The sequence below is a fragment of the Oncorhynchus masou genome, chromosome 30 (genome assembly GCF_036934945.1).
Source record: "Oncorhynchus masou masou isolate Uvic2021 chromosome 30, UVic_Omas_1.1, whole genome shotgun sequence".
Taxonomy (NCBI): Eukaryota; Metazoa; Chordata; class Actinopteri; order Salmoniformes; family Salmonidae; genus Oncorhynchus; species Oncorhynchus masou.
Window position 1 is genome coordinate 51158452 of NC_088241.1, and position 27736 is coordinate 51186187.

General features: G+C 43.1%; 1 protein-coding gene across 4 annotated transcripts in view; it reads right to left on the reverse strand.

Moving 5' to 3' along the window:
* The window catches only part of LOC135522724 (pleckstrin homology-like domain family B member 2), a 47024-nt gene extending 19750 nt beyond the window's left edge, over positions 1-27274 (reverse strand). The window contains exons 1-5 of one of the 4 annotated variants that reach the window (XM_064949255.1): positions 26923-27274; positions 12628-12684; positions 12235-12355; positions 11243-11425; positions 2242-2361 (exon numbers count right to left, since the gene is read on the reverse strand). In XM_064949255.1, coding sequence (XP_064805327.1) covers positions 2242-2361; positions 11243-11425; positions 12235-12355; positions 12628-12684; positions 26923-26955 — 514 coding nt within the window. In that variant the 5' untranslated portion in view covers positions 26956-27274. Of the gene's footprint in view, positions 1-2241; positions 2362-5385; positions 5446-5975; positions 6132-11242; positions 11426-12234; positions 12356-12627; positions 12685-26922 lie in introns of those variants that run through there. The other 3 variants (XM_064949256.1, XM_064949258.1, XM_064949257.1) reach the window with 3 other exon arrangements.
* Positions 27275-27736: the final 462 nt, after the last annotated feature.

The window sequence follows — 27736 nt, forward strand, 5'->3', positions numbered from 1 at the left end:
CACACACACAGAACTCACTCACACGCTCCCACCTATTCTCAGATTTAAAAATAACACACATGGTAGTTCAGGTCTCTAAAAGTAGCAGGGCAACCGACTTCCTGGGGAAATAGAAAACCTCTCAGTGGTCAGGAATTTCTTCAATCCCCCCTTGAAAATCCAACAGAGAGGAAACCTAGTCATTTTACTCATCAAAGACCTAAACAAAAAGGAGACAAGGTTAGCCATTTCACCCTGAGTAATGGGACTCCTCTTTTACATACCGTCAAGACAGTAACGCACACATGTCCTCCAAAACACACATAAAATCACTAGATATAGACGGACATGTGTGCCTTGTGTGTACACATGTCCGAAGTGTGTTTACCTAGAAGTGTGTGCATACATGTACTAAATGTGTACATGACCGTATGTATACTGTGTACAGAAAAGGCCCATGAAGTTGTTGGAATAATCCTTTAATTCATTGCCACTTACTCAGCTGGGCCAGGGGCGCTTTAATTAGGTCAGGCGGAAATGTCCGACAGATCTCAACTCCATAAAAGGAGGAAATTGCCATCGCCTGATCTCGTTGCTCTCTCTTCCTTAACTCCGCCTGATCCAGAAGTTCTGTGCGTCCATGAATCCACGTATGTCTCCGACTGTTACCTTTCATCTGAACTATCTGTTGCAATCAGGGGTGTGGGCCATCAGTTATTGTTAATAGTTATTACCGCGGAGGGCGACTTGGAGCACACACTTCAAATCTATTATGTAATGTGAATTGTCAATGATCACGGCCCTACGGATCCTCATAGGCCAATTATGCAATCGATATGGTTAATATGTAATGCAATTAATTACCTGCACACATGAAGACAATTGAAAGGGTGAAATGAGAAACATCATTGTTTGCTAACTGATCGACTTTGATATCAAACTAAATGGGGATTATAGATTTAATAACCATTCACTGTTGGCTCTCTTTCATGATTTATGATAAATAGTTACGAGCCAAAATTACTCACGGATGATTACTATTGACTTATTAATGAACTGGCTTGTTGACTTCCCTAATTATGTTAATCGTGAATGATTGTTATGATATGATCTTTGGGATGAGGAATTTGATTGGATACATGTTATTTTCTTCCTTTGTGATGCAGCACAGACTACTCAGTAAATATACCACTTTATGGTTAAAGGAATTCCTGCCTCAGTCTCATCCATTCCTCAGTCACCTGACACATGACCACCTGTTCACCTTCACTGTCAGTCATCCTACTTTCCAGCTACCCACACAGATTCCACTAATCTTTCATTGTGCATGTCCTGTGTGTGCACACATGAGTGTGTGTAGGTAAGATTGTGTGAGCGAGGGGTCCTAGTGTGTAAAGGTTTAACCTCAGCCTTGTAAAGAGGGGGATAAATGGGGCAGAAAGCAGAAGACATCTGGTCTTGAGACGCTGTCAGAAACACAAACACACAATCACAGTAGACTCCATTAATAGACAGATTTTCCTTTAAGGTCTGGTTAATATCAGTTCACTCTAATCTTTTTAAAACTATTAACACTAAAAATGGTCCATGGCTCCTCGCTATACAATTGAGTTCAGTGTGTGTGACCCCTATACAGATGTATATTTGTGTGTGTACATTCCTGCTGTCTAGCTGCGGAGACAGTGAGCGAGCAGCGATGATATACGCAGACACACACACACCATGTTCAAATGCAGAGATCAATCACCACGGTTACAGCAGAACACAGCTGCATCACCACGACGACAGCTATTGCCAGATGTGAAAAACATTCCACCCATCTTGAGAAGTGTGTGTGTGTGTGTGTGTGTATGTTTCTAACCCTGTGACTTGTCAAAGACCCTCTGCCTCAGCAAAAACATATGAAGATATCCACATACATATTAAGGACCTAAGAATGCTTTAGTTTACATTTTAGTCATTTGGCAGATGCTAAGTCTCCTCTATACAGAAGGACTTACAGTTAGTTCAGTCATCTTAAGATAGCTGGGTGAGACAACCACAGAGTCAAAGCAAGTACATTTTCCCTCAATAAAGCAGTTACACATGACCGCGTCTCAATCACGTACACCTGTCGCGGCGGGCTCCACCTGTAACTATACCCTAACACTGGGAGAGAGGAAGTGACATGAGAACTGTGGGACTAGGGGCTGATATGGGATCTATAGAGGGGGGGACAAAGGAGAAGAGAGGTGAAAGAGGGTAGGGCCAAGTGTGTGCTACCTGTGCTGTAGGCCAGAGGAGAGACAGGGCTCTTCTGGGGCAGCATGCTCTTCATACGGCTGGCCTCTTCTGGATGGTTGAAGCGGAAGAAGTAGGATTGACCCAGACACAGAGAATAACCTGGAGAGAAAACAGTCAGATAAACACACACTAAATGACAGAAGAAATAACAGAAGACAGAATAAATAATTCAACATAGTACATGTGTTAGACCTCCAGGTTCTCTGTATAACAGACAATCCATCTGCACCACACTCACACACACAGTCTGGGACTTTCCAGACCACAGTGTTTGGCCATCAATTAGGATCACAGAGTCAGGTATTAAACAAGACATCGGGGTCACAACCTGATAACTCTCTCCAAATACCTCACAGAAAGAGGGAGATAAAGAACGAGGGGGGAACCCCTTATCGCTCTCTTTATTTCTCTCTTGAATGCAGTGGTAAGAAGATCCCTGAGTGAAGGACAGAAAAAGAACACCATCTTGGCCATCTCTCTGCCAGCCTCAAACTGACCCTTCCACATGATCCAGATAAACAATTCAGCCACTTATCTCTGTATTAAACAATGCTGATGCTTGTAGGATTGATGTTTCAGGGATCCCTCCCAAGCAGCTTAAATATGGAGAAAAACAATGTGAAAATGACAGAACTGTTCCATCCATCTGTCTGATACCAGAGATACCTACACTCAGACAGATACCAGAGATACCTACACTCAGACAGATACCAGAGATACCTACACTCAGACAGATACCAGAGATACCTACACTCAGACAGATACCAGAGAGTAAACCAAACCGGGGAGAGGAAAGAGAGAGCGAGCGAAAGAATGGAAAAATACAGCATGGAAAAATGTCTGGGCTAATTCTCTCTCTCACTCACCTCTCTGTCCCAAAACCCCAATGTTAGGAGAGGGGGTAATGGTAATAGGGATGACGTGACTCCCTTAGAGGGCTCAGAGTCTGATCTGGTGTGTGTGTGTGGTTTTAACATGTTGCTGATGTGTGCAACTAATGTGTGAGTAATGTGTGTGTGTGTGTGTGTGTAACTAGTGTGTGAGTAATGTGTGTGTGTGTAACTAATGTGTGTGTGTGAGTAATGTGTGTATGTGTGAATAATGTGTGTGTGTGTGTCTGGTCATGTAAAGAAATATGTCTGACATGCTTCCCCCTTACTGAAAAACTGCAAGTGTGTGTTTTTAGCTGAGGGTACTTTTCTGGGCTCGCTGTAGTATTTCTAGAGAATAAGCCAAGGACAGGACTAAGACCAAAACTTCTCATACCACACTGCTGAGTGTGTCTTATTACCCACACACACTTAACACAGGAAATAATACTCAAGACATAAATGTGAAATTCTGGTTTTGACCTTTTCCATTGAATTGAGAATGTTTTCACACAGGACTGTTTAGTCTATGCAGCTGGACTAGGCACTACAAAGTAAACAAAGTAGGATAGGACACATTGTGTTGATTTGGCACGTATCTTCACACACATCAAAGATCACACACATGCATCCCAAAGGTGTCCATGCATGCGACTTAATCAAAAATAAACAAATATGTTGTATTGTCACATACACCGGATAGGTGTGGAAGAAGTTGACTGGCCTGCGCAGAGCCCTGACCTCAATCCCATCGAACACCTTTGGGATGAATTGGAACGCAGACTGCGAGTCAGGCCTAATCGCCCAACATCAGAGCCTGACCTCACTAATGCTCTGAATGGAAGCAAGTCTCAGCAGCAATGTTCCAACATCTTTTTTTCTCTTCCTTTATTTAACTAGGAAAGTCAGTTAAAAACAAATTCTTATTTCTTCCCAGAAGAGTGGAGGCTGTTGTAGCAGCAAAGGATGGGAACCAACTCCATATTAATGACCATGATGTTGGAAGGAGATGTTCGGCGAGCACGTGTCCACATACCTTTGGTCAGGTCGTGTAGAATCATAGGATAACGAAGCTGTATATGCCATGTGTGACCATGGGTGTGTATAAAGACTGTTTACAGTCTCTGTTTAATCACTCACAGTACCATATGGTGTTTAGCATGACAGCAAACAGAGGAAAGGAGAGAGAGAACATCTGTGTGTGTGTGTGTAACAGCAGTCTTTCTTCATAAACTCAAATTCCTTGACTCAACTGTCTGCCCATTTTATAGGACTGTTGCCCTTATTTGTTCATTACACTACATTCTAATTTCCCTTCTCCCAAAAACAACAACCACTCCAAACAACAAACACACAATCTTGTTTTTTACAGATATCCCCAGCTACAAAGATAACCTCACACACTTTGATCTCACAGATGCCAGTGAAGAAGACATCTGGTACCAATTTCTTCTGGTTAATCTAAATTAACCTAACACGGAACCACAATGTTATGGGAGGGAAACCGGTCTATATTTAGGAATAAGAGTAGAATATGTGTCTATCTAATTGCCAAATGTGGACCATTAGGTTATAATATTAAACACTTAGACCTTTATCCCACAGACTATATGTCACACTGGCTGCTGGAGGGGAAGAGGAGGGTAGGTAATGGCCCCTATAACTACCAAATACGATCTTCCAATCTAGGTTATTGGATTTGGGGGGTGGGGGCTCAATCTTCTGGTCTGCTGCTTGGATGTATTGAGTGGATCACAGCGGCTTTTCAGGGCCCTAAAAAAAAAAACACTGCAAAAGTCAATGCATCATTCCTTCCTCGGTGTGATAACTGACACGATTAGTGTCCCTTTGAAAAATAGGCCTACTATTGCCTAAAGTAGGATGGGATGAAGAAAGAAAGTAAGGGAGGGAGGATGCATTTGAACAGGGGAGGCAGCTGGTGTACATGTGTAGCTTTGTCATGTCACCTGACAGATGCTGCCGCTTTCAATTACATGTCCTCTCTCCTTTATAAAACAAATAAAGTAACGTGACTAATCTAGACATCTGAAATCAAAGGCACTCTCTCAATAACCGAGTCCCAGGAAGGCAGATAAAGATTTCCTTTGGCGTCACTTCAGTTCTACTTTCTATGACCGCAGGCTGTTTTTTCTTGTCAAGTGAACGACGTGATTGGTTGTCTGTGAACTACAACCCCCGAGGTGCGCGCGATAATACCATTCTTCACAAAGGTGACTCGTACGGTGCTGCTTACCTTGTTGACGTCAAGGTAGCCTTTTCAAATTTGATCGTAGGTCATGAAGTTAATTTCCCCCTGCAAACGTAGACAATATAAAAGACTATCTGGAAAGCATTTAAGCAGGAGGTTCTTATCTCAACTATACAATTTATGGTTGCAACAGAGCAAGCGTGACGCAAATGGTTTGCATTTAGCCTAATCAAGAGCAGCTGACAAACAACAATTTGCCAAACAATGAAAAGAGCTGTATCATAAAAATTAAACGTTTCCTTCAAGGAGCAATCTGCAGTTGCTTCATCTATTTTGGGAGTTCTGAATTAAACGTACCCATTGATTCTTGAAAAATAACTTATTCTTAGTTTAGTTCAACGGTCGTACCGCATCAGAACCAAAAATATAAGCTTGTTTCACTCCAATATTTGTAAACAAACACTATATAGCCTAAACATGGTTAAAACTATACGTTTTATATCATGGATGGTCAGACCTTATTGTCGTTTTCTAGTCACAAAAGGCTACAAAACCAAATTGATGTACACATGCACGCGCACTCACAGGGGTCTTCCAATTCAGGGAATTTCTGAAATGAGGTTATCTTTACTAACCTTTTTACAGAGTCCCATTCAGCGAATACAACTGCGGTATTTTCGGTTATTTCTCTATGTCTGAACAATTACCATCGCGTTCTTATCCTCCTTCAACCCAGTCCAAAGCTCCAGAAATGACTCGGGACTTCGGGGTTCAACAGATTTCCATCCAGATGGGGTTGAGGTAAGGAGCGCACCAACTCTCCAAAAAAGGGGTGGTGACGCCTGCTTGACGCGAATAGACTGGGGTAAAAAGCAAAACCCTCCCCTAAGACAGTTTACAAGTTCTGAATGAGATCAAAAGCAGCCGCTTGTAAAACCCCAAACTAATGTATTTGATTAAAAATGCATTTCAGTTCAGCTAAAACAGTCTCGGACCCCGTTCTCTGTTGGTTGGAACACAGTGGTTTAAAAGCCAGAGGTATTTGGTCCCCGCCCCCTTACTCTATTTCTTTGTCTACCTAGCCTACTTTTCCCTTCTCTGTGGAAACACCTTGTGAGGAATGTTACCAACCTCACATCTATAGAGCTCAACAGCTTAGAGGGAGAAAAGAACAACTCAAACTTAAATAGATGTGATTTTTTATCAAAGCCATATTTTTCCAAATTCAGCCTAAATATTTAATTAGATAACAACTTTGATCTGACCCACAGAAGTACAGCTTCGGAAAACTACTCAATAGAGAAGGGGAAGGAAAGAGAGACAGTGGACTAGAAAATAAGTGAAAGCCTTGGACAGAATGGAATGAGGTAGAGAACTGTGATGAGAGACTGCATGGTATAGGGTGGAGAGAAAAGGAGAAAAACATCCACTCTGATATTTTCAGAGAGTGATTCCTCACAAAACCAGGACAAAAAAAGACCATGATTTTGGGGATTTTCACAAAATGTAACTCTGGAACATTGATATTCCCATGCTATTATGTTCAAGAATATATAGACAAATTTGACTAATCAAAATGTGTATATTTGCTAATTCATGTTTTTTTTTTTCTCAATATTCATAAATTAATGTAAGACATTTTTTATTGAAATCAAAATACTACCCATATTACAAAACAAGTGGTGACACTTCAAATGACAATTTCTGCTTAGTAGCACCTGAATATCAAATTTTATAGTGTCTTAAAATACCACCTTGCATCACACTGCTGGCTTGCTTCTGAAGCTAAGCAGGGTTGGTCGTGGATGGGAGACCAGGTGCTGCTGGAAGTGGTGGGCCAGTAGGAGGCACACTGTTCCCGGGTCAAAAATATATATCCCAGGGCAGTGATTGGGGACATTTCCCTGTGTCGGGTGCTGCCTTTTGGATGGGATGTTAAACAGGTGACCTGACTCTCTGTGGTCACTAAAGATCCCATGGCATTTATGGTAAGAGTAGGGGTGCTAACTCTGGTGTCCTGGCTAAATTCCCAATTTGTCCCTCATCCCATCATGGTCACCAAATCATCCCTGGCTTACAATTGGCTCATTCATCCACCCTCCTCTCCCCTGTAACTATTACCTGGGTCGTTGCTGTAAATGAGAATGTGTTCTCACTCAACTTACCTGGTAAAATACGGCTTACATTTTTTTTTTTACAAAAAAAAGGTGGCCTGGGTAAGGCCAGAATTCCATAAATATCCCATATTTGATCAATTATTTCTCAATTATGCTTTTAGAAACAAATGTCAAATATATGTAAACAATCCTTCCTCCAAAGGGACATTTTATGGGTTAAATTGAGTAAAATTCACTAAAATCATGGTATTTTTTTGTCCTGGTTTCGTGAGGAATCACTCTGCTCCTGGCAGACACATGTTCAGGGATAGTGTTTCTGTGTATGTGTGTGTGTGTGTGTGCGTGTGTGTGTGTCTGTCTGGTGCCTCCACATCATCATATTGATATGAGTCAGCAGTATGGTTTATAATCTCTGTTATTGGTAATACTGAGCAAACACAATATGTGTTTCCAACAAAACAGTCAAGTTACATCACTTTGTGTGTGTGTGTGTGTGTGTGTGTGTGTGTGTGTGTGTGTGTGTGTGTGTGTGTGTGTGTGTGTGTGTGTGTGTGTGTGTGTGTGTGTGTGTGTGTGTGTGTGTGTGTGTGTGGCTAACGTCTGTAGCCTGAGAGATTATCCTAGAGGATGTTTCCATTTCACGCTCTCTTTCTCTAAATCCCACAAGGTTCTCTCGCTCTCTGTTCCTTCTTCTCTGTCCTTACCATGAACTCTCCCATTCTCTCGACCTCTTGCCCTCTGCCCTGGCCTTTTTGTCTTCTTATCATCCCTCTCTTTTCACACTAAGATGTTTTTCCGGCTTTTCTTTGTATCTGAAAGGTATTGCAGGTGTTGTGCCAAAAATCTCCCCCCTGCCAGAGCCCCCCCCCTTTGCGTAAACGCGCACACACTCAATTCTTCATTGCTGAGACTTGCTTGCTAGTTGAGATTTCACTCCGATGTCAGTTTAGCCTACATTTCACTGATCTTAGTAGCAGTAGCATTTTTTATTTGTGTCCTTAAAGGCAGCTGTCAATGATCAAGTTAGGCTAAGTTTCATTTTTTTTTTTATGGCGGTTTGATCGCATGGGAGGCACTAGTAATGTCTGCAGTTTTCGGTTTGGCTATTTGTTCCAAGTGTATTGGTCTATAAATACATCTCTTTGCCAAAACTTGTCATTTCTCCCATTTCTTATTCGACTAGTAGTTGTTCTGAAATGTTTATTGCGTGCCTACATTTTACTCCCTCCTCTATATTTAATTTAACATCCATACATATTCACGTTGGTTGCCTATCTTGACGTGAAGTGTGTTCTATAGAAAGTATTTGACTCCGATGTGTGCCACAGAAAGTATTTGACTCCGATGTGTGCCACAGAAAGTATTTGACTCCGATGTGTGCCACAGAAAGTATTTGACTCCGATGTGTGCCACAGAAAGTATTTGACTCCGATGTGTGCCACAGAAAGTATTTGACTCTAGTGACACAATTAAGGGAATTCGAAGGGGGGGACTTCGGCAAGGCCATTTTCTTGCCTTCCGAACCCCCCCCCCCTCCCTATTATGTGTCTAGAGTCAATTTGTATTTTATTCTGTTATATTCCAGTATATTATTACTACAAAATGTATGTGTGTTGACTGTGATCTTGGTAAGTGTGGCTTGTCTGTTTAATGAACAAAATAATGAACTATTGATATCATTCATTTAGACGTAAGATGATTCAACTCAAAATATGCCATTCTGTTGTTTTGGACCTGCCTAAACAAATTCACAATGAATTCCTTTTTGATGCTGTATAGTCAATGGATTTATTCAAACCACTTGTCAATGGCATGCCAGCATGGGCACTGGAGGTATAAAAGGCATACTTTTTTATTTAACCTTTATATGCAGGCAAGAATGTGGAAAAAATGGGCCTGTTTGAAAGGGGGTCATGTAAACATTTACTCTTTTTTTTTTACAGGCAAAATACCGTAATTCTTATGTGAGCGCAGTATAGAGGCACATTGGTCTCCAGTACATATACACACCAAGATGTTGTCAATATTTGAGTCAGCTTGCCACAGTGAGAAAACAAACAGGTCAGTCAATATTTAACTGACAGTGGTCCGACCAGACCACGACAGAGCTGGGGAAGAGGTGTGGAAAGAGAGAGGGAGATTAATGGGGAGAGAGGGAGGGAAAAAAGTGAGAGAATGTGAAAATAGAGGAATGTGTTTGCGTTCTTGTTTACACCTTCCAAAAACCCAAAGAAGGAAAAAGAGAAAGGAATGTTGGGTAATGAAGGAGAAGAAAACTAATTAAAAGGAGAATGGATCAAGGATTTAAAGATGAGAAATAGGAGAAGTGAGAGTGAAAAGGACTAAAAGAGAGAGAAAAATAAATGTCTAAAGAAAGACTGAAAAGGAGAAGGAGAGAGAGAGACAGAGAGGAATGGAAAAATACGAGTGTGTTCTCTGCAGTTGGAAGTTGTGAGTCATGGCATTGTAAACAACAGGAGCTATCCATTCCAAACCAAGGATAATTAAGCTAAAAGGCTAATGACTCAACCACACACAAACACCACACACACAGCTTCACAACACCATGAAGAACCCAGGTCATAAACCTTCCCCATATGATTCATACACATATACACTGAGTGTACAAAACATTAGGAACACCTACTCTTTCCGTCACATATACTAACCAGTTGAAATCTATGATCCCTTATTGAGGTCAGTTGTTAAATCCACTTCAATCAGTGTAGCCTTGAGACAATTGAGACATAGATTGTGTATGTGTGCCATTCAGAGGGTGAATGGGCAAGACAAAATATTTAAGTGCCTTTGAACTGGGAGTAACTTAATAGTAGGAAGGTGTTCCTAATGTTTGTATACTCATTGTATACAGGAAGGAAAAAGCTAACCACACATGCGCGCACACACACACACACTCATAGGCTGAATATATTTAGCATGGGCTCTCAGAACCTCAAAAGGTTCTACAGCTGTACCATTGAGAGCATTCTGACTGGTTGCATCACTGCCTGGTACGGCACCTGCTTGGCATCCGACCGCAAGGTGCTACAGAGAGGTAGTGCGTATGGCCCAGTACATCACTGGGGCCGAGCTCCCTGCCATCCATGACCTCTATACCAGGTGGTGTCAGAGGAAGGACCTAAAAATTGGCATACTCCAGCCACCCAAGTTATAGACTGTTCTCTCTGCTATCGCACACCAAGCGGTACTGATGCATCAAGTCTGGAACCAACAGGACCCTGAAGAGCTTCTACCACCAATCCATAAGACTCCTAAATAGTTAGTCTGGGTAGCTAGGTAACTATTTAACTATTTGCATTGACCCTTTTGGCACTAACGTTTTTGACTCATCACATACGCTGCTGTTACTGTTTATAATCAATCCTGTTGCCTATTAACTTTATCCCTTCCTATATGTACATATCTACCTCAATTACCTCATACCCCTGCACATCGACTCGGTACTGGTACCCCTTGTATATAACTATGTTATCATTACTCATTGTGTATCTACAGTATTATTACGTGTTTTACTTTTCTATAATTTCTCTACTTTCTTTCTCTCTACATTGTTGAGAAGGGCCTGTAAGTAAGCATTTCACTGTTAGTCCACACCTGTTGTTTACGAAGCATGTGACGAATAACATTTGATTTGATTTGTAACCAATGCAGTCAAGGCACACAGGCAAGGCAAACAACACTGCACTTAAACAAGTACTACCAGTAGGTGGTGACAAAGTGTGTTTGTTTGCGGTTTTGTGTGTGCATTCCTGTGTATATCTCACCTTGTGTGAGCGGGACAGGTGATGTCACAGGGATGCCGTCCAAGGAGCAGAGGTTCCCACAAGGGTCGAGGATGATGACCCCTGATGTGTTGATGATGATGCAGTGTTCCGCCTCAATACCTACACCCTGGATGGTGATGTCTTGGGGTACCGCTGCATCCTCACGCCCGATACGGGTCACTCCTGGAAAAATGTATGTTATGTCGTTGTGGGTGAAAGTTGAGTTGACTTTAGATCCGATTTTTTGGGGGTGAGTGTTGCATTGTTAGGCTAGAGAATTATATAGTCAGCTAAGCTTAGCACATCTGTTTAAGAGAGTGTTTAAGTCTCCCTACCAGTCAGTCTGATTCTGTGTGTAGATCTCTGTTATCTCTGCTACCATCTACACCCTGTTGGCTTGTTAACAAGATATCTGTTTGGAATACTGATGAACCAGAGACACCTGTGGTGTCAATGACTGAAAGGGCTATAAATACACTGTAATTATGTCATTATACAGTAAAAATACCGTGACTGTGCGCATGTGTGCTTGCATGTATGTGTGTGCACTTGTTACAGTGTGTGTGCGATTGCATTTGCGTGCATGCGTGTGTGTGTGTCTTTAGTGTTCCCTGAGGGAGGAAGTCAGCTTGGCTCCCTGTCCTGGCTCTATTGTGACCTGATTTCCTCCCAGAGTATCACATCCCCCCATCTCCCTTTCTCTCTCTCCCCATTTCTCCCTCTCTCTCGCCCAAACTCTCTTTCTCTCTCTCCCTCTCTCTTCCCTCTCCCCATCTCTCTGTGTCCCCATATCTCTCTATCACCCCCTCTCTCTCTCTCTCTCCCTCATCTCTCTCTCCCCTTCTCCCTTTCTCTCTCTTCCCCTCTCTCCCATTCTCTCTCTCCCCCTCTCTCCCTCTCCCCAGTAGCAGTTACCATGGTTACAGGGGGTTCTAGGGAAACAGATAAAAGGGACATGGCATGTATGGCCCAATCAAGTGTGTGTGTGTTACCTTCTTTAAGGGGCAGTAGGGTGATAGCCACACTCAGTCTCCCACTGCCCAGGCTGACCAGATGTGGTGTGGCTGTTTGGACCTTCAGGCATTTCCCTGTGTCTATCAGGTCCAAGGGAGACTGGGAAGAAACATGCACACATTTCATATACAGTCAAATGGTTATTAATATTACATCTTAAAGGTATGTTTGTGTTCTTTCTTTTCATGAACAACCCATTTTTATTTTAAAGTAAGGAAAAATTGAGCATGTAAACTCTAACACCTTATTTTGAAAATAAACTGAAAGCAGCTTTCCATAGTGCTGCTGGTCCAAACTATAAAGATCTTACTCTAGCACCTATTCTACTACCAGTACATTGTGATGTAGCTGAGTGAGATATCTATTGTCACCTGTGGCTCGTCTGGACTCATCTGGTCTGACTCTGGCTGACAGAGTGTCTCTGGGTCCTACAGGAGAGAAAGGAGAGTGAGGTTAGACTCGGTCAAACACACATATACTGTAAAGACACAGAGAGGCCCAGAAAGATAAACACACACACACACACACACACACACACACACACACACACACACACACCCCAACAGCTGTAAAACCCGGGAACCCGTGTGAGAAGCGGGGATGCCCACAGCCGGCTGATTGCATTTTGAGAACAAACACAGAAACGTAAACACATGCAGGCACAAAAAAAAGTGTTGATAGGGGACAGAACGCGGTCAGACCATCAAATAATTGGCAATTATATTACTCTTATAGAATTTCCATGTGGGCCGAGGATATTGGAAATGTAATCAAAGCCTATTGGATGATAACTTGTCTTTAACTAGGACAGACAAATTTATAAAGGACTTTTTACGACATAGTGAAGACATCAAAACTATGAAATAACACATATGGAATCATGTAGGAACCAAAAAAGTATAAAACAAATCAAAATATATTTCATATTTGAGGATCTTCAAATTAGTCACCCTTTGTCTTGATTACAGCTTTGCACAATCTTGGCATTCTCTCAAACAGCTTCATGAGGTAGTCACCTAGAATGCATTTCAATTAACAGGTGTTCCTTGTTAAAAGTTAATTTGTGGAATTTCTTTCATTCTTATTGCGTTTGAGACAATCAGTTGTGTTGTGACAAGGTAGGGGTGGTATACAGAAGATAGCCCTATTTGGTCCATATTATGGCAAGAACAGCTCAAATAAGCAAAGAGAAAAGACAGTCCATCATTACCTTAAGACATGGCTGTTATTTTACCACCACAGACAGATGCTGGCACTAAGACCGCACTTAGTCAGCTGTATAAGGAAATAAGCAAACAGGAAACCACTCACCCAGAGGTGGCGCTTCTAGTGGCCGGAGACTTTAATGCAGGGAAACTTAAATCAGTTCGACCTGTCACGACTTCCACCGAAGTCAGCCCCTCTCCTTGTTCGTTCGGTGGTCGAAGTCACCGGCTTTCTCGCCATCGCCGCTCCATTTTTCATTTATCCATTTGTTTTATCTTGTTCCCTGCACACCTGGTTTTCTTTCCTCAATCACACTACATGTATTTATTCCTCTGTTCCCCCTCATGTCTTTGTGTGAGATTGTTTTGTGTTACGTGTCTATGTTGACACGTTTTACTGGTATGCGTTTATTCCGTGTTTTATTTCACGAGGTATGTTATTGTGTTTATACAATATTACTGTGACTGTTTGTTCGTTTGCACTTCTGCATTGGCTGGAGGTTTCGACACAGTGGCGTCCGTCTGTTGGTTTCTCCTGCCTAAATAAAGTGTGCGCCTGTTCACAACTCTCTGCTCTCCTGCACTTGACTCCGCTCCCAGTACGCATGCCATTGACACGACCAAATTTCTATCAACATGTAAAATGTGCAACCAGAGGGGACAAAATTCTAGATCACCTACCTGTACTCCACACACAGAGACACGCACAAAGCTCTCCCTCGCCCTCCATTTGGTAAATCTGACCACAACTCTATTGTCCTGATTCTTACTTACAAGCAAAAATTAAAGCAGGAAGCACCAGTGATTCGGTCTATAAAAAAGTGGTCAGATGCTAAACTGCAGGACAGTTTTGCTATTACAGACTGGAACATCAGTCCCTGGCTTTATCAATTAATTTTTCAATTTAACTAGGCAAGTAAGTTAAGAGCAAATTCTTATTTTCAATGATGGCCTGGAAACAGTGGGTTAACTGCCTTGTTCAGGTGTAGAACGACAGATTTGTACCTTGTCAGCTGGGGGATTTGAACTTGAAACCTTTCGGTTGCTAGTCCAAAACTCTATCCACTAGGCTACCCTGCCACCCCTGCAATAAGTGCATCGAAGACGTCGTCCCCACAGTGACTATACGTACATACCCAAACCAGAAGCCATGGATTACAGGCAACATTCACACTGAGCTAAAGGGCAGAGCTGCCGCTTTCAAGGTGCGGAACTTTCAAGGTGAGGTACTAACCCGGAAGCTTACAAGAAATCCTGTTATGACCTGCAAGGAACCATCAAACAGGCAAGGCATCAATACAGGGCTAAGATTGAATCATACTACACTGGCTCCGACGCTCATCTTATGTGGCAGGGCTAGCAAACTATTACAGACTACAAAGGGAAGCACAGCCGCGAGCTGTCCAGTGACATGAGCCTACCAGATGAGCTAAATCACTTCTATGCTCGCTTCGAGGCAAGGAACACTGAGGCATGCATGAGAGCATCAGCTGTTCCGGACGACTGTGTGATCATGCTCTCCGTAGCCGACTTGAGTAAGACCTTTTAAACAGGTCAACAGACACAAGGCTGCGGGGCCAGACGGATTACCAGGATGTGTGCTCTGGGCATGTGCTGACCAACTGGCAGGTGTCTTCGCCGACATTTTCAACATGTCCCTGATTGAGTCTGTAATACCAACATGTTTCAAGCAGACCCCCATAGTCCCTGTGCCCAAGAACACAAAGGCAACCTGCTTAAATGACTACAGACCCGTAGCACTCACGTCCGTAGCCATGAAGTGCTTTAAAATGCTGGTAATGGCTCACATCAACACCATTATCCCAGAAACTCTAGACCCACTCCAATTTGCATACCACCCAAACAGATCCACAGATGATGCAATCTCTATTGCACTCCACACTGCCCTTTCACACCTGGACAAAAGGAACACTTACGTGAGAATGCTATATGGCGTTCAACAACATAGTACCCTCAAAGCTCATCACTAAGCTAAGGATCCTGGGACTAAACACCTCCCTCTGCAACTGGATCCTGGACTTCCTGTCGGGCTGACCCTAGGTGGTGAGGGTAGGTAGCAACACATCTGCCACACTGATCCTCAACACTGGAGTCCCCCAGTGGTGCGTGCTCAGTCCTCTCCTGATCTCCCTGTTCCCCCACGACTGCATGGCCAGGCATGACTCCAACACCATCATTAAGTTTGCAGATGACACAACAGTGGTAGGCCTCATTACTGACAATGACAAGACAGCCTATAGGGAGGAGGTCAGAGACCTGGCCGGGTGGTGCCAGAATAACAACCTATCCCTCAATGTAACCAAGACTACGGAGATGATTGTGGACTATATGAAAAGCAGGCCCGAGCACGCCCCCATTCTCATCGACGGGGCTGTAGTGGAGCAGGTTGAGAGCTTCAAGTTCCTTGGTGTCCACATCAACAACAAACTAGAATGGTTCAAACACACCAAGACAGTCATGAAACTAACTTTTCCCCCTCAGGAAACTAAAAAGATTTGGCATGGGTCCTGAGAACCTCAAAAGGTTCTACAGCTGCAACATCGAGAGCATGGTTGCATCACTGCCTGGTACGGCAATTGCTCGGCCTCCGACCGCAACTACAGAGGGTAGTGCATACGGCCCAGGACATCACTGGGGCTAAGCTGCCTGCCATCCATGCTTCACATGTAACAGACACATTTCAACTGCGTGAAATAGGCCTTCATGGTCAAATTGCTGCAAAGAAACCACTACTAAAGGACACCAATAATAAGAAGAGACTTGCTTGGGCCAAGAAACATGAGCAATGGACATTAGACGTGTGGAAATCTGTCCTTTGGTCTGATGAGTCCAAATTGTGTTTTTGTGAGACGCAGAGTAGGTGATCTCAGCATGTGTGGTTCCCACCGTGAAGCGTGGAGGACTGATGGTGTGGGGGGGGGGGGGGTGCTTTGCTGTTGACACTGTCTGTGATTTATTTAGAATTCAAGGCACACTTAAAACCTCATTGGGATAGGCGTGCCGCTAGCGGGACACCGCGACAACATCCGGTGAAATTGATAATATAAATATTTAACTTTCATAAAATCACAAGTGCAATACATCAAAATAAAGCTTAACTTGTTGTTAATCCAGCCGCCATGTCAGATTTCAAAAAGGCTTCACGGCGAAAGCAAACCATGCAATTATCTGAGGACAGCGCCCCACATACCAACACATGAAAAACACATTTCAACCAGGCAGGTGCAACACGAAAGTCCGAAATAGCGATATAAAAAATGCCTTACCTTTGATGATCTTCTTCTGTTGGCACTCGAAAGGTCCCAGTTATATCACAAATGGTCCTTTTGTTCGATAATGTCCTTCTTTATATCTAGAAAAACTCAGTTGAGCTGGCGCGCTTCAGTCAATAATCCACTCCGTTTCCCTCCATCAAAATGCATACAAAATGAATCCCAAACGTTACTAATAAATTTTTCCAAACAAGTCAAACAACGTTTATAACCAATCCTTAGGTATCCTAATACGCAAATAAATTATCAAATTTAAGACGGAGAATAGTACGTTCATTACCGGAGATATATAAGAAAGAACACGCTTTCCTCCAAGCGCTTTCCTTACAAACTTTAGAAAACACATCTAAATCTACCAATTATATGCATATCCTAGCTTCTGGGCCTGAGAAACAGGCAGTTTCCCAATGAAGTTCCAACCAGCATGGCTACCACAGCATTCTGCAGCAATACGCCATCCCATATGGTTTGCGCTTAGTGGGACTATCATTTGTTTTTCAACAGGAAAATGACACAATACACCTCCAGGCTGTGTAAAGGCTTTTTGACAAAGAAGGAGAGCGATGGAGCGCTGCATCAGATGACCTGGCCTCCACAGTCACCCAACCTCAACCCAATTGAAATGGTTAGGGATGAGTTGGACCACAGAGTGAAGGAAAAGCAGCCAACAAGTGCTCAGCATATGTGGAAACTCCTTTGTTGGCATTCCAACAAGCTGGTTGAGAGAATGCCAAGAGTGTCACACCCTGATCTGTTTCACCTGTCTTTGTGCTTGTCTCTAACCCCCTCCAGGTGTCGCCCATCTCCCACATTATCCTCTGTGTATTTACACCTGTGTTCTCTGTTTGTCTGTTGCCAGTTTGTTTTGTTTCGTGAAACCTACAAGAGTTTCTTTCCCTGCTGCTGTCTGTTCTTGCTCCTGTTTCCTAGTCCTTCCCAGTTTGGACCGTTCTGCCTGCCCTGACCTTGAGACTGCCTGCCATTCTGGACCTTTTGCACCCTCTCTGGATTACTGACCTCTGCCTGCCTTTGAATTGTCGTTCGCCTGCCCCGGTACTAGAAATAAGCTTTTGTTTCTTCGGCACTGTCTGCATCTGGGTCATACCTGAAACCTGATAAATGTGTGCAAAGCTGTCATCAAGGCAAAGGGTGGCTACTTTGAGGAATCGAAAATCGAAAATATATTTTGATTTGTTAAACACTTATTTGGTTACTACATGGTTCCATATCTGTAATTTCATAGTTTTGATGTCTTCACTATTATTCTGCAATGTAGAAAATAGTAAAAATAAAGAAAAACCCTTGAATGAGTAGATTTGTCCAAACTTTTGACTTGTACTGTGTGTATATAAACTCAGAATGAGTCTGCAGGAAGGGCACCGCATGAGGAAGGGGGATGTCTTCCCTGTCACGCACAGCATTGAGACTACCTGCAATGACAAAAGCTCAGTCCGTTGATGCAATGACACCGCCCCAGACCATGACAGACCCTCTACCTCCAAATCGATACCGCTCCAGAGTACAGGCCTCGGTGTAACGCTCATTCCTTCAATGATAAACGCGAATCCGACCATCACCCCTGGTGAGACAAAACCGCGACTCGTCAGTGAAAAGCACTTTTGCCAGTCCTGTCTGGTCCAGCGACGGTGGGTTTGTGCCCATAGGTGATGTTGTTGAGGACCTGCCTGACAACAGGCCTACAAGCCCCCAGTCCAGCCTCTCTCAGCCTATTGCGGACAGTCTGAGCACTAATGGAGGGATTGGGCATTCCAGGTGTAAATCGGGCTATTGTTGTTGCCATCCTGTACCTGTCCCGCAGGTGTGATGTTCGGATGTACCGATCTTGTGCAGGTGTTGTTACACGTGGTCTGCCACTGCGAGGACGTTCAGCTGTCCGTCCTGTCTCCCTGTAACACTGTCTTTGGTGTCTCACAGTACAGACATAGCAATTTATTGCCCTGGCCACATCTGCAGTCCTCATGCCTCCTTGCAGCATGCCTAAGGCACATTCACGCAGATGAGCAGGGACCCTGGCATCTTTCTTTTGGTGTTTTTCAGAGTCAGTAGTTTTCATAACTGTGACTTTTTAATTTCCTACCGTCTGTAAGCTGTTAGTGTCTTAACGACCGTTCCACAGGTGCATGTTCATTAATTGTTTATGCTTAATTGAACAAGCATGGGAAACAGTGTTTTAAACCCTTAACAATGAAGATCTGTGAAGTTATTTGGATTTTTACAAATTATCTTTGAAAGACAGGGACCTGAAGAAGGGATGTTTATTTTTTTGCTGAGTTATATATATATATATATAAATACGTATATGGGGGGATGGAAATGATGCAGAAAATTACATTGATGGAATCTACAATCTACCTGCACTATTAAAGCTGAACAACCCCCGAAACAATTGTTTTTTATAAATACATATATTACAAAAACCCCCCCCCCCTCTCACACACACACACACACACACACACACACACACACACACACACACACACACACACACACTCACAGAAACCTCTCTCCAAGCACAGCTGCCACATGTGAGAGAATGTCTGTGTGAAAGTGTTCCAGAAGGGAGAAAATGACTTCAGCAGGGCACAGGCTGGAATGACACACACACACTCACACACACACACTCCAGTGGGAGGAATGGGTTGGAATGTTCCATGCCGTTTTCCCACGAGTGTATGGGAGTGTTTGGCATGCCCATGCCCACATTGGGGGACACACATACACACACAGACATGCACACACACCACAGTGGCATTCTACAACCATGACTGTGACCATGAGTGGTTGTCTCTGGTCAAACCGCCCTGAGGGACCAAGTTCACCACAGAAGACCACGACCATAGTTTTTGGCAGTGGTAATGACAATTCCACCCTAAAGGCCATGGAATGAGATGGGACAGAGATTGTGAATTGTCAACTGTTGATTGGAGTGGGATTTATTTCAGAGCTCTGTGTAAGAATTAAAGCGAAGGACAATAGCAGCAAGGGGAGGGATTAAACACAGAGAAAATATTCATATAGATATGTATACAAACAGTAAGAGCACCAGAATGACATGATGGGGAGGTGTGTCTATGTTTGTTGAGGATCTGGGTGGGTTGGCCTTGGCGAGTGATCGAAGTATGTTTACCCCTACCACATGCACACACACACAGAGACGAGTGAAACAGCACAGCTGAGATGATTAGAGCCTTGTTAAAACCCCATCAACCGCACCTCCTTCCCTTCAATCACCCCTCCTTCCTTCCTTTCTCTCCCTCTCTCTCGTCCTCCAGCTCCTGCTCCTTATCCTCCTATCATTCCCCTCCATCCTCTTTCTCTCCTTTCATTTGTCTCTTCTCAGCCGTCCTCTGTCCCCTCCTTTGTTTCTCCTCTCATCTTCTTTACTCCTCTTTCTTCTATTCTCATCTCCTCTCCCCTCCTCCATGTTCATCTACTCTTTTCTCCTCTCCATGGTCCTCCCTTCTCCTCTCCTCCTCTTCATTCCTTTATTATCATCTCTCTCCTCCTCTCCTCCTTTCCTCTGCAGAGGAAACACAAATCACCAGCCGCTCCAGAGCACTTCCTCTAATTCAGAACTCTCTTCCTGTCTGAGCTCACTTCCTTTACAGTGCAAAAGCACCATTGCCCCTCTACAGACACATTCTCTCTCACACACATGCCCACGCACGCACACACGCACACACGGACACACACACACACACACATACACACACAGACACACACACACACAGCCAACGTCTCAAATCAGCTCTTGTCTTTATCACATTTGCTTCCCGACATCACATCACGAGAGAACACACACAAACACTCAAACACAATCATGTTCACACACACATCCTACTCCACGCTTCAGAGAAATGGGTGTTACCTTCATGCAGGTGTATTCCCAGCAATCACTCACACACACTCTTACACACACACAACGGATAATCAACAACTGATATAGTGCCTTGCGAAAGTATTCGGCCCCCTTGAACTCTGCGACCTTTTGCCACATTTCAGGCTTCAAACATAAAGATATAAAACTGTATTTTTTTGTGAAGAATCAAAAACAAGTGGGACACAATCATGAAGTGGAACGACATTTATTGGATATTTCAAACTTTTTTAACAAATCAAAAACTGAAAAATTGGGCGTGCAAAAGTATTCAGCCCCCTTAAGTTAATACTTTGTAGCACCACCTTTTGCTGCGATTACAGCTGTAAGTTGCTTGGGGTATGTCTCTATCAGTTTTGCACATCAAGAGACTGACATTTTTCCCATTCCTCCATGCAAAACAGCTCGAGCTCAGTGAGGTTGGATGGAGAGCATTTGTGAACAGCAGTTTTCAGTTCTTTCCACAGATTCTCGATTGGATTCAGGTCTGGACTTTGACTTGGCCATTCTAACACCTGAATATGTTTATTTTTGAACCATTCCATTGTAGATTTTGCTTTATGTTTTGGATCATTGTCTTGTTGGAAGACAAATCTCTGTCCCAGTCTCAGGTCTTTTGCAGACTCCATCAGGTTTTCTTCCAGAATGGTCCTGTATTTGGCTCCATCCATCTTCCCATCAATTTTAACCATCTTCCCTGTCCCTGCTGAAGAAAAGCAGGCCCAAACCATGATGCTGCCACCACCATGTTTGACAGTGGGGATGTTGTGTTCAGGGTGATGAGCTGTGTTGCTTTTACGCCAAACATAACGTTTTGCATTGTTGCCAAAAAGTTCAATTTTGGTTTCATCTGACCAGAGCACCTTCTTCCACATGTTTGGTGTGTCTCCCAGGTGGCTTGTGACAAACTTTAAACAACACTTTTTATGAATATCTTTAAGAAATGGCTTTCTTCTTGCCACTCTTCCATAAAGGCCAGATTTGTGCAATATATGACTGATTGTTGTCCTATGGACAGAGTCTCCCACCTCAGCTGTAGATCTCTGCTGTTCATTCAGAGTGATCATGGGCCTCTTGGCTGCATCTCTGATCAGTCTTCTCCTTGTATGAGCTGAAAGTTTAGAGGGACGGCCAGGTCTTGGTAGATTTGCAGTGGTCTGATACTCCTTCCATTTCAATATTATCGCTTGCACAGTGCTCCTTGAGATGTTTAAAGCTTGGGAAATCTTTTTGTATCCAAATCCGGCTTTAAACTTCTTCACAACAGTATCTCGGACCTGCCTGGTGTGTTCCTTGTTCTTCATGATGCTCTCTGCGCTTTTAACGGACCACTGAGACTATCACAGTGCAGGTGCATTTATACGGAGACTTGATTACACACAGGTGGATTGTATTTATCATCATTAGTCATTTAGGTCAACATTGGATCATTCAGAGATCCTCACTGAACTTCGGGAGAGAGTTTGCTGCACTGAAAGTAAAGGGGCTGAATAATTTTGCACGCCCAATTTTTCAGTTTTTGATTTGTTAAAAAAGTTTGAAATATCCAATAAATGTCGTTCCACTTCATGATTGTGTCCCACATGTTGTTGATTCTTCACAAAAAAATACAGTTTTATATCTTAATGTTTGAAGCCTGAAATGTGGCAAAAGGTCGCAAAGTTCAAGGGGGCCAAATACTTTCGCAAGGCACTATAAATGGGGTATGTGTAGGTGTTTGAGATGAGCAGATGTAGATGGAGGTCAACAGCAGTTGAAGTAGAAGTGCTCTTCATAATGACAGGAGCTGCTTTATGATCACCCTTATCCATCTTCACGCCTCCCACTTCTACAGAGCCCCCATCCCAAAACAACACGCACCCAGGTGAGTAGGCAAGTCAGGGCAGGTGTTTGGCCTCGTTAAGCTTTAGCGGAGCACTCAGGTGTGTCGCCCCGGGATACAGAATTCTGAACTACCCTCAGCAGCCACATTCTTGGGTTGTTTGTGTGTGTGTGTGCGTCCGTCCGTGCATGTGTGTCACATTCCTATACGTCTATAGGCTCTGGTGATGGGGATCGTATCCCGGTCCATGTCGCTCCTAAAGGAGTTCTAACCCAGAGATTAATGTGTTTTCATAACAGAGGTCTACTGCTTAAGGTTGAAATGGCAGTAGACCTGCTCTGCTCTTGCTGATCAGAAACTTGTTTGTGTGCTGCCTAACCAATGGCTGTGCTTTGTAGGCCTACAGTGGCAGTTCAGGAGGAGAGTCAAAGGCTTCTTCCGATTTTAGTTGTTGATTAGGCCTAATCCAAAAAATGCACTATTTTGCGCTTGGACTAACCTATAGGATATGCTTTGTTCAGTTTGAGAAGGAGAGCACAAAGATGTGAAGGAGGACTAGAGGTCAACTTTGACAGCTTGCTACTACTATAATTAATTTTATTAAAAAATAATGTTTCTTTCCCATGATGTAGGCTTATTTAGCAGAATTATTCACTTCACAATAAGCCAGATTTGAGAAAATGACATTGTGGAGCTGAAACTTCAAGCAGCAGCTGCGGCACAATTAATCGGAAATGGACATGGTACTGAAAATAGGCAAATTTGAGTAAACAGCATAATTCATTTAAACCGTTTTCATTTGAATTTACTAACGAGGGCTTTGTGTTGGAGCCTATTGCTTCCTATTTAAGAAATAAGACATAGGCCTACCTGTTTGACAGACTAAATTAGGCTATAGGCTGCTATATCCATAGATTTTTAGGTCATTTCCTCGACCTTCCATTAAATAGCCTTCTCGTTGTCAGTGAAGAGCTGCTAAGTTAAAACCAAGACTCAAATTGAGGGGGTATAAGAGGCCTACTGTTTATTATAGAAAAAGCACAGGCTTACCCCATGTTAGCTTAAGGTTTTTTAGGAAAATAAAACGGATCCGATTATATAGTGATCTATAACAGCGCTTTGGTCTGCGATGCTTTATGCTAGAAACAGCTGTTTCTTTGACATTCAGAGGCTGAGCTACAACCTTCTATTACCAAGGAGACCAAAAATGTACTTACTTGGGAAGTAATCAAATTCTGTCACTATTAATTGATTAAGCTATTCACTTTCTGTGCAATAGAAGTGACCTTCTCTCGTTGGGTTAAGCCACGGAAGAAGAGTAGCCAGCAGTTTTTATGCGTCAGTAGGCCTATTCTGTGTGGGGTGGAAAGGTAGGCCTAAGTTTTGAAAGTACAATGCTCAGATTCCTAATGACGTCTCAGATTTAATTATTTGCAAACAGGGACAGTTTAGTTGCAAACTAGACACACTGATTTGACATTGAAGAAATATGATAAAAGGAACACATAGGCCTATCTCTCTGTCTATTCTTAGCCTGTCATTTTGGTAATTTGTGTGGTATTAAATCATATTTTGATAATATGTAAAATTACATAGAATTTCATGAAATGGTTATAAAATGACTTTTTTTATGACCTGCAAATACGATGATAGATTCATGCAATGCTTTTGCTTTTACTATAAAGGAGATCTTTCCATTCCTACTCTTGTCCACGGTGGTCTGTGAACCCACAACCTTCTGGCCCGCAGCCCTGTGCATGATCAAAATTCCTGTGTTGACATGTAATGCTTTCAGGACAAAGCTTAGTTTATAAAACTGCATATCTAAGGCTCTGGTCTGTCCAAGAAGTGGGGGTAAAGGGTAGACAGGTGCTCTCCTATTCACCTCATGTTTTAATGATCATTTGGGGTACAGGGGAGGGTCACTTGTTTTTTGTCATGTGTTCAGTGAGGGTTTAGGTCAAATATATTTTGCTGAAGGGAGGGCCATCCATTTTCTTTTCAGAGAGGTCCAATTTTCTCCATGTAACCCTTATTATAAATAACATTCACTCCCTTACGGTCTGTGGTGTGGGCCTTAGGGGTGGGGGTGTAAAAAAGAGGAAACTGTACGCAAGCTCACTAATTTAATATCTCTCTCTTCCACTCTCTCTTCTGTCTTCCTTTCTCTGGCCGGTCCCTCCCTACATTCCATGTGAGGTCTCCTTACGCTGACAAAGCTCTTATTGTGTCCCTGCTTCTGCCTCGTCCCCTCTGGGTGACACACACACACACGCAGAAACACTTATACATGAGGGTCGAGTGTGGCCACCCTTCCCTCCGTCCCTCCCTGTCTCACTCCAATCACTCTCTGGCAAATCAATGGCTTAAATTGATCAGTTAAGTACCCGGGAGAGGAGAAAGCTGTCTCCAACACTGGAGAGAGAAACCTACACACACTTTAGAGAGTCACACACACACACACACTTGGGCGATAGTGACCTTTAGAAAGAAACCCCCCTCTGTCTCTGGATTCATCCTCCGCATGGCCTTTCTAACCTGTGTGTGTGTGTGTGTGTGTGTGTGTGTGTGTGTGTGTGTGTGTGTGTGTGTGTGTGTGTGTGTGTGTGTGTGTGTGTGTGTGTGTGTGTGTGTGTGTGTGTGTGTGTGTGTGTGTGTGTGTGTGTGTTTTAATAAGTGTAGGAGCAGAGCTGAAGAGTTGCTTAATAAATCCTAGCCTGAACCCCTCCTCAAACACATACATGTAGACCAGGAAGTTCTTGTTTTCATTGTGATAATGCTGGCATCACCCTTAAGCAAATAAAAAATGAATAATGAATCCAAATCAACATATGACAGGATGACTAATATTGGTACAGCTGAAAGTCACTGAAGCTAATCTGATATTTAATATGAAGGTATGCATTAGGAAACCCAAGATTACTTACAGTATATACTCTATGCGGTGGATCAGCTAGTGCTTTGACTTGTAGAAGGATGGATATCAGACAGATACTAAATTAGTTCTGAGTCAGCTGACCTATACGGTTTAGATGCCAAATCACTCTGGGATAGACCAGACATTAGAGGAGGGAAAGAGTGGGAGATGAAAGAATTAGAGGGAAATGTGAGGAGGAATGGGGCGAGATTGCAGGGTGGAGATTCGGGAGAGGGGAGAGGAGGAGCACAAAAGGGAGAGTCATCAGGGGAGAGAAAAAAAACGACAGTCCCTCAAACAGAGAGAAAGCAAGAAAATGTATAAAGCATGAAAAGGAATGGTGGTTGTTTGGATGAAAAATAGGGTAGTAAGAGGTAGTCTGTATCTGTTTCTCACGAGGATCTATTCCCTCATATCAGACCAGACTCTGAAACTCCCCTCTGGTTCTAAGTAGAAACAGACTAGAGTGAGATACCACTCTACAATAGTATCTCCCCACTTGGCTATGCCTGTGGTTCCTAAACGGTACACTGCTTAGACCCACCTAACACTATCTTCTGCACCACCAAGTAAACAAATGTTTGTCTCAAACTAGAAGAACCCCGTCTTTACCTTCAATCTGAGAAAAATATGGAAATACTAACTATTTCAGAAAACATTGCAGCACTTTCTCCACAGTCTGTGTAGAGACAAACTGCTAAATTAGGTTTCTCTTCCTTCCTTCCACTGTTGTGATTGATCGTCTCATCACACGGACAATGTGCCACTGGCCTGTCTGCCCATCTCACCTTCATGCTACTATGAGAACATGGCTAGGGTGTGTAGCTTGTGAAGCTCAGGTCAAATTCTACATTCACTCTGGCTTGAAAAGATAAGGCTGGGTCAAAGGTTATAGGGTCAGGGGGTATGGTCTGATACACACTGGGGTTATATGGTAATGCTGTATGTTGTGTACCAGGTTCATGTTACATTAAACTCCACCTTCCCATATAGACTGACCCAGTTACCTGTTGAGAGAGGGAGCTTTATCTTCTGCACATGTCACCAACACTATCAGAATACCTGGGAACCGAGAGGGCGTGGTGTACCATACAGTATACAGATCTTGGATCATTCACGTGATCATATTCTGTATACTGTACACAACATTCATGCGTCAGGCACAGGCTTGCCTGCGCAAGACTTGTATCCAAAGCCATAGCCAATATTGGCATGCAGGGTGCACAGCAATATAAAATCAACAACCGTGTTCTTTGTGTGTTCAAAAATAACAAAATCTGCAATTAAATACGGATTACTGAGCTATAATCTGTCATTGTGCTGCTAAATGGCTCACTCAGGAAATTAACCTCTAAAAGAACAACGGAACCGGTAGTTTAGGACTAGCCTACCGGTTAAAAAAAAACATTTAAGCTAATGTAACAGAATAACATGTTATGAAAACGAGGTAGGCTATAAATAACATATAGACCTTGTCACGTGTAAATAATACACCGAAATAAACGTAAAACGAATAGAATATCAAGGTTACCGTTGTTGAAACGGTGCTGAGAAGCTCGGTCATGACGAGAGAAGATTCCAACACAAACACAAAAGTTCCCAAACTTTCTCTTTAATAAAAAATCCAAGCGGTTCTGCTGCTGTCACTTTCCTCTGAAACCTTGTCCAGGACGCATCACCGGCGCATTCCACCGCTGGACCGAGAAGTTCAACGGCACTCGCGGTTCTTCAGGAGAGACTTGATGCGCCGTTCTCACCCACAAACAAAATATACATACATAGACATACACACTGAGAGGCTGGCCATGTAGCGCACAGGAATGCACAACAGCTGGAACAGGACCTGGGAAGAACAGGGACTGGACAGGGGGCGCGCGTGTGTGTGCGCGTGCTCAAATGTACAGTCATAATGGGTAGGTGTTAACAGACCTCTCTGCTTGACCTCTTCCAACTCCTCATCTCCTCCTCTGAGAAAGATATCTAAATTGTGACCTCTTCTTCGGATTGAGACAAAGTCCCCTTTACGCATGTAGCTTTAATCTCATTTAAATCAACTCCCTTTGAGCTGCCCTGACTGAAACATCTTTTAGCAAACCTAATTACTTCAGTTATGTATTTCATTGCACGATGACTAGCCTATTTCAGGGGGAAATAACATATAATGACAATAGAGTTCCTAATGTATCCTAACTCAGTTAGAGCTATGATTAGAACGTTGAAATCCCTTAGCCTATACAGCTAAATGATTTTCATTCCCATAAAAAAATCCATCTTCTATGTAACGGAAGCCTCAAGAGAGCGGTGGTAAAGGCTCATCGTTTCATCACATACCTGCCGTCCACAGG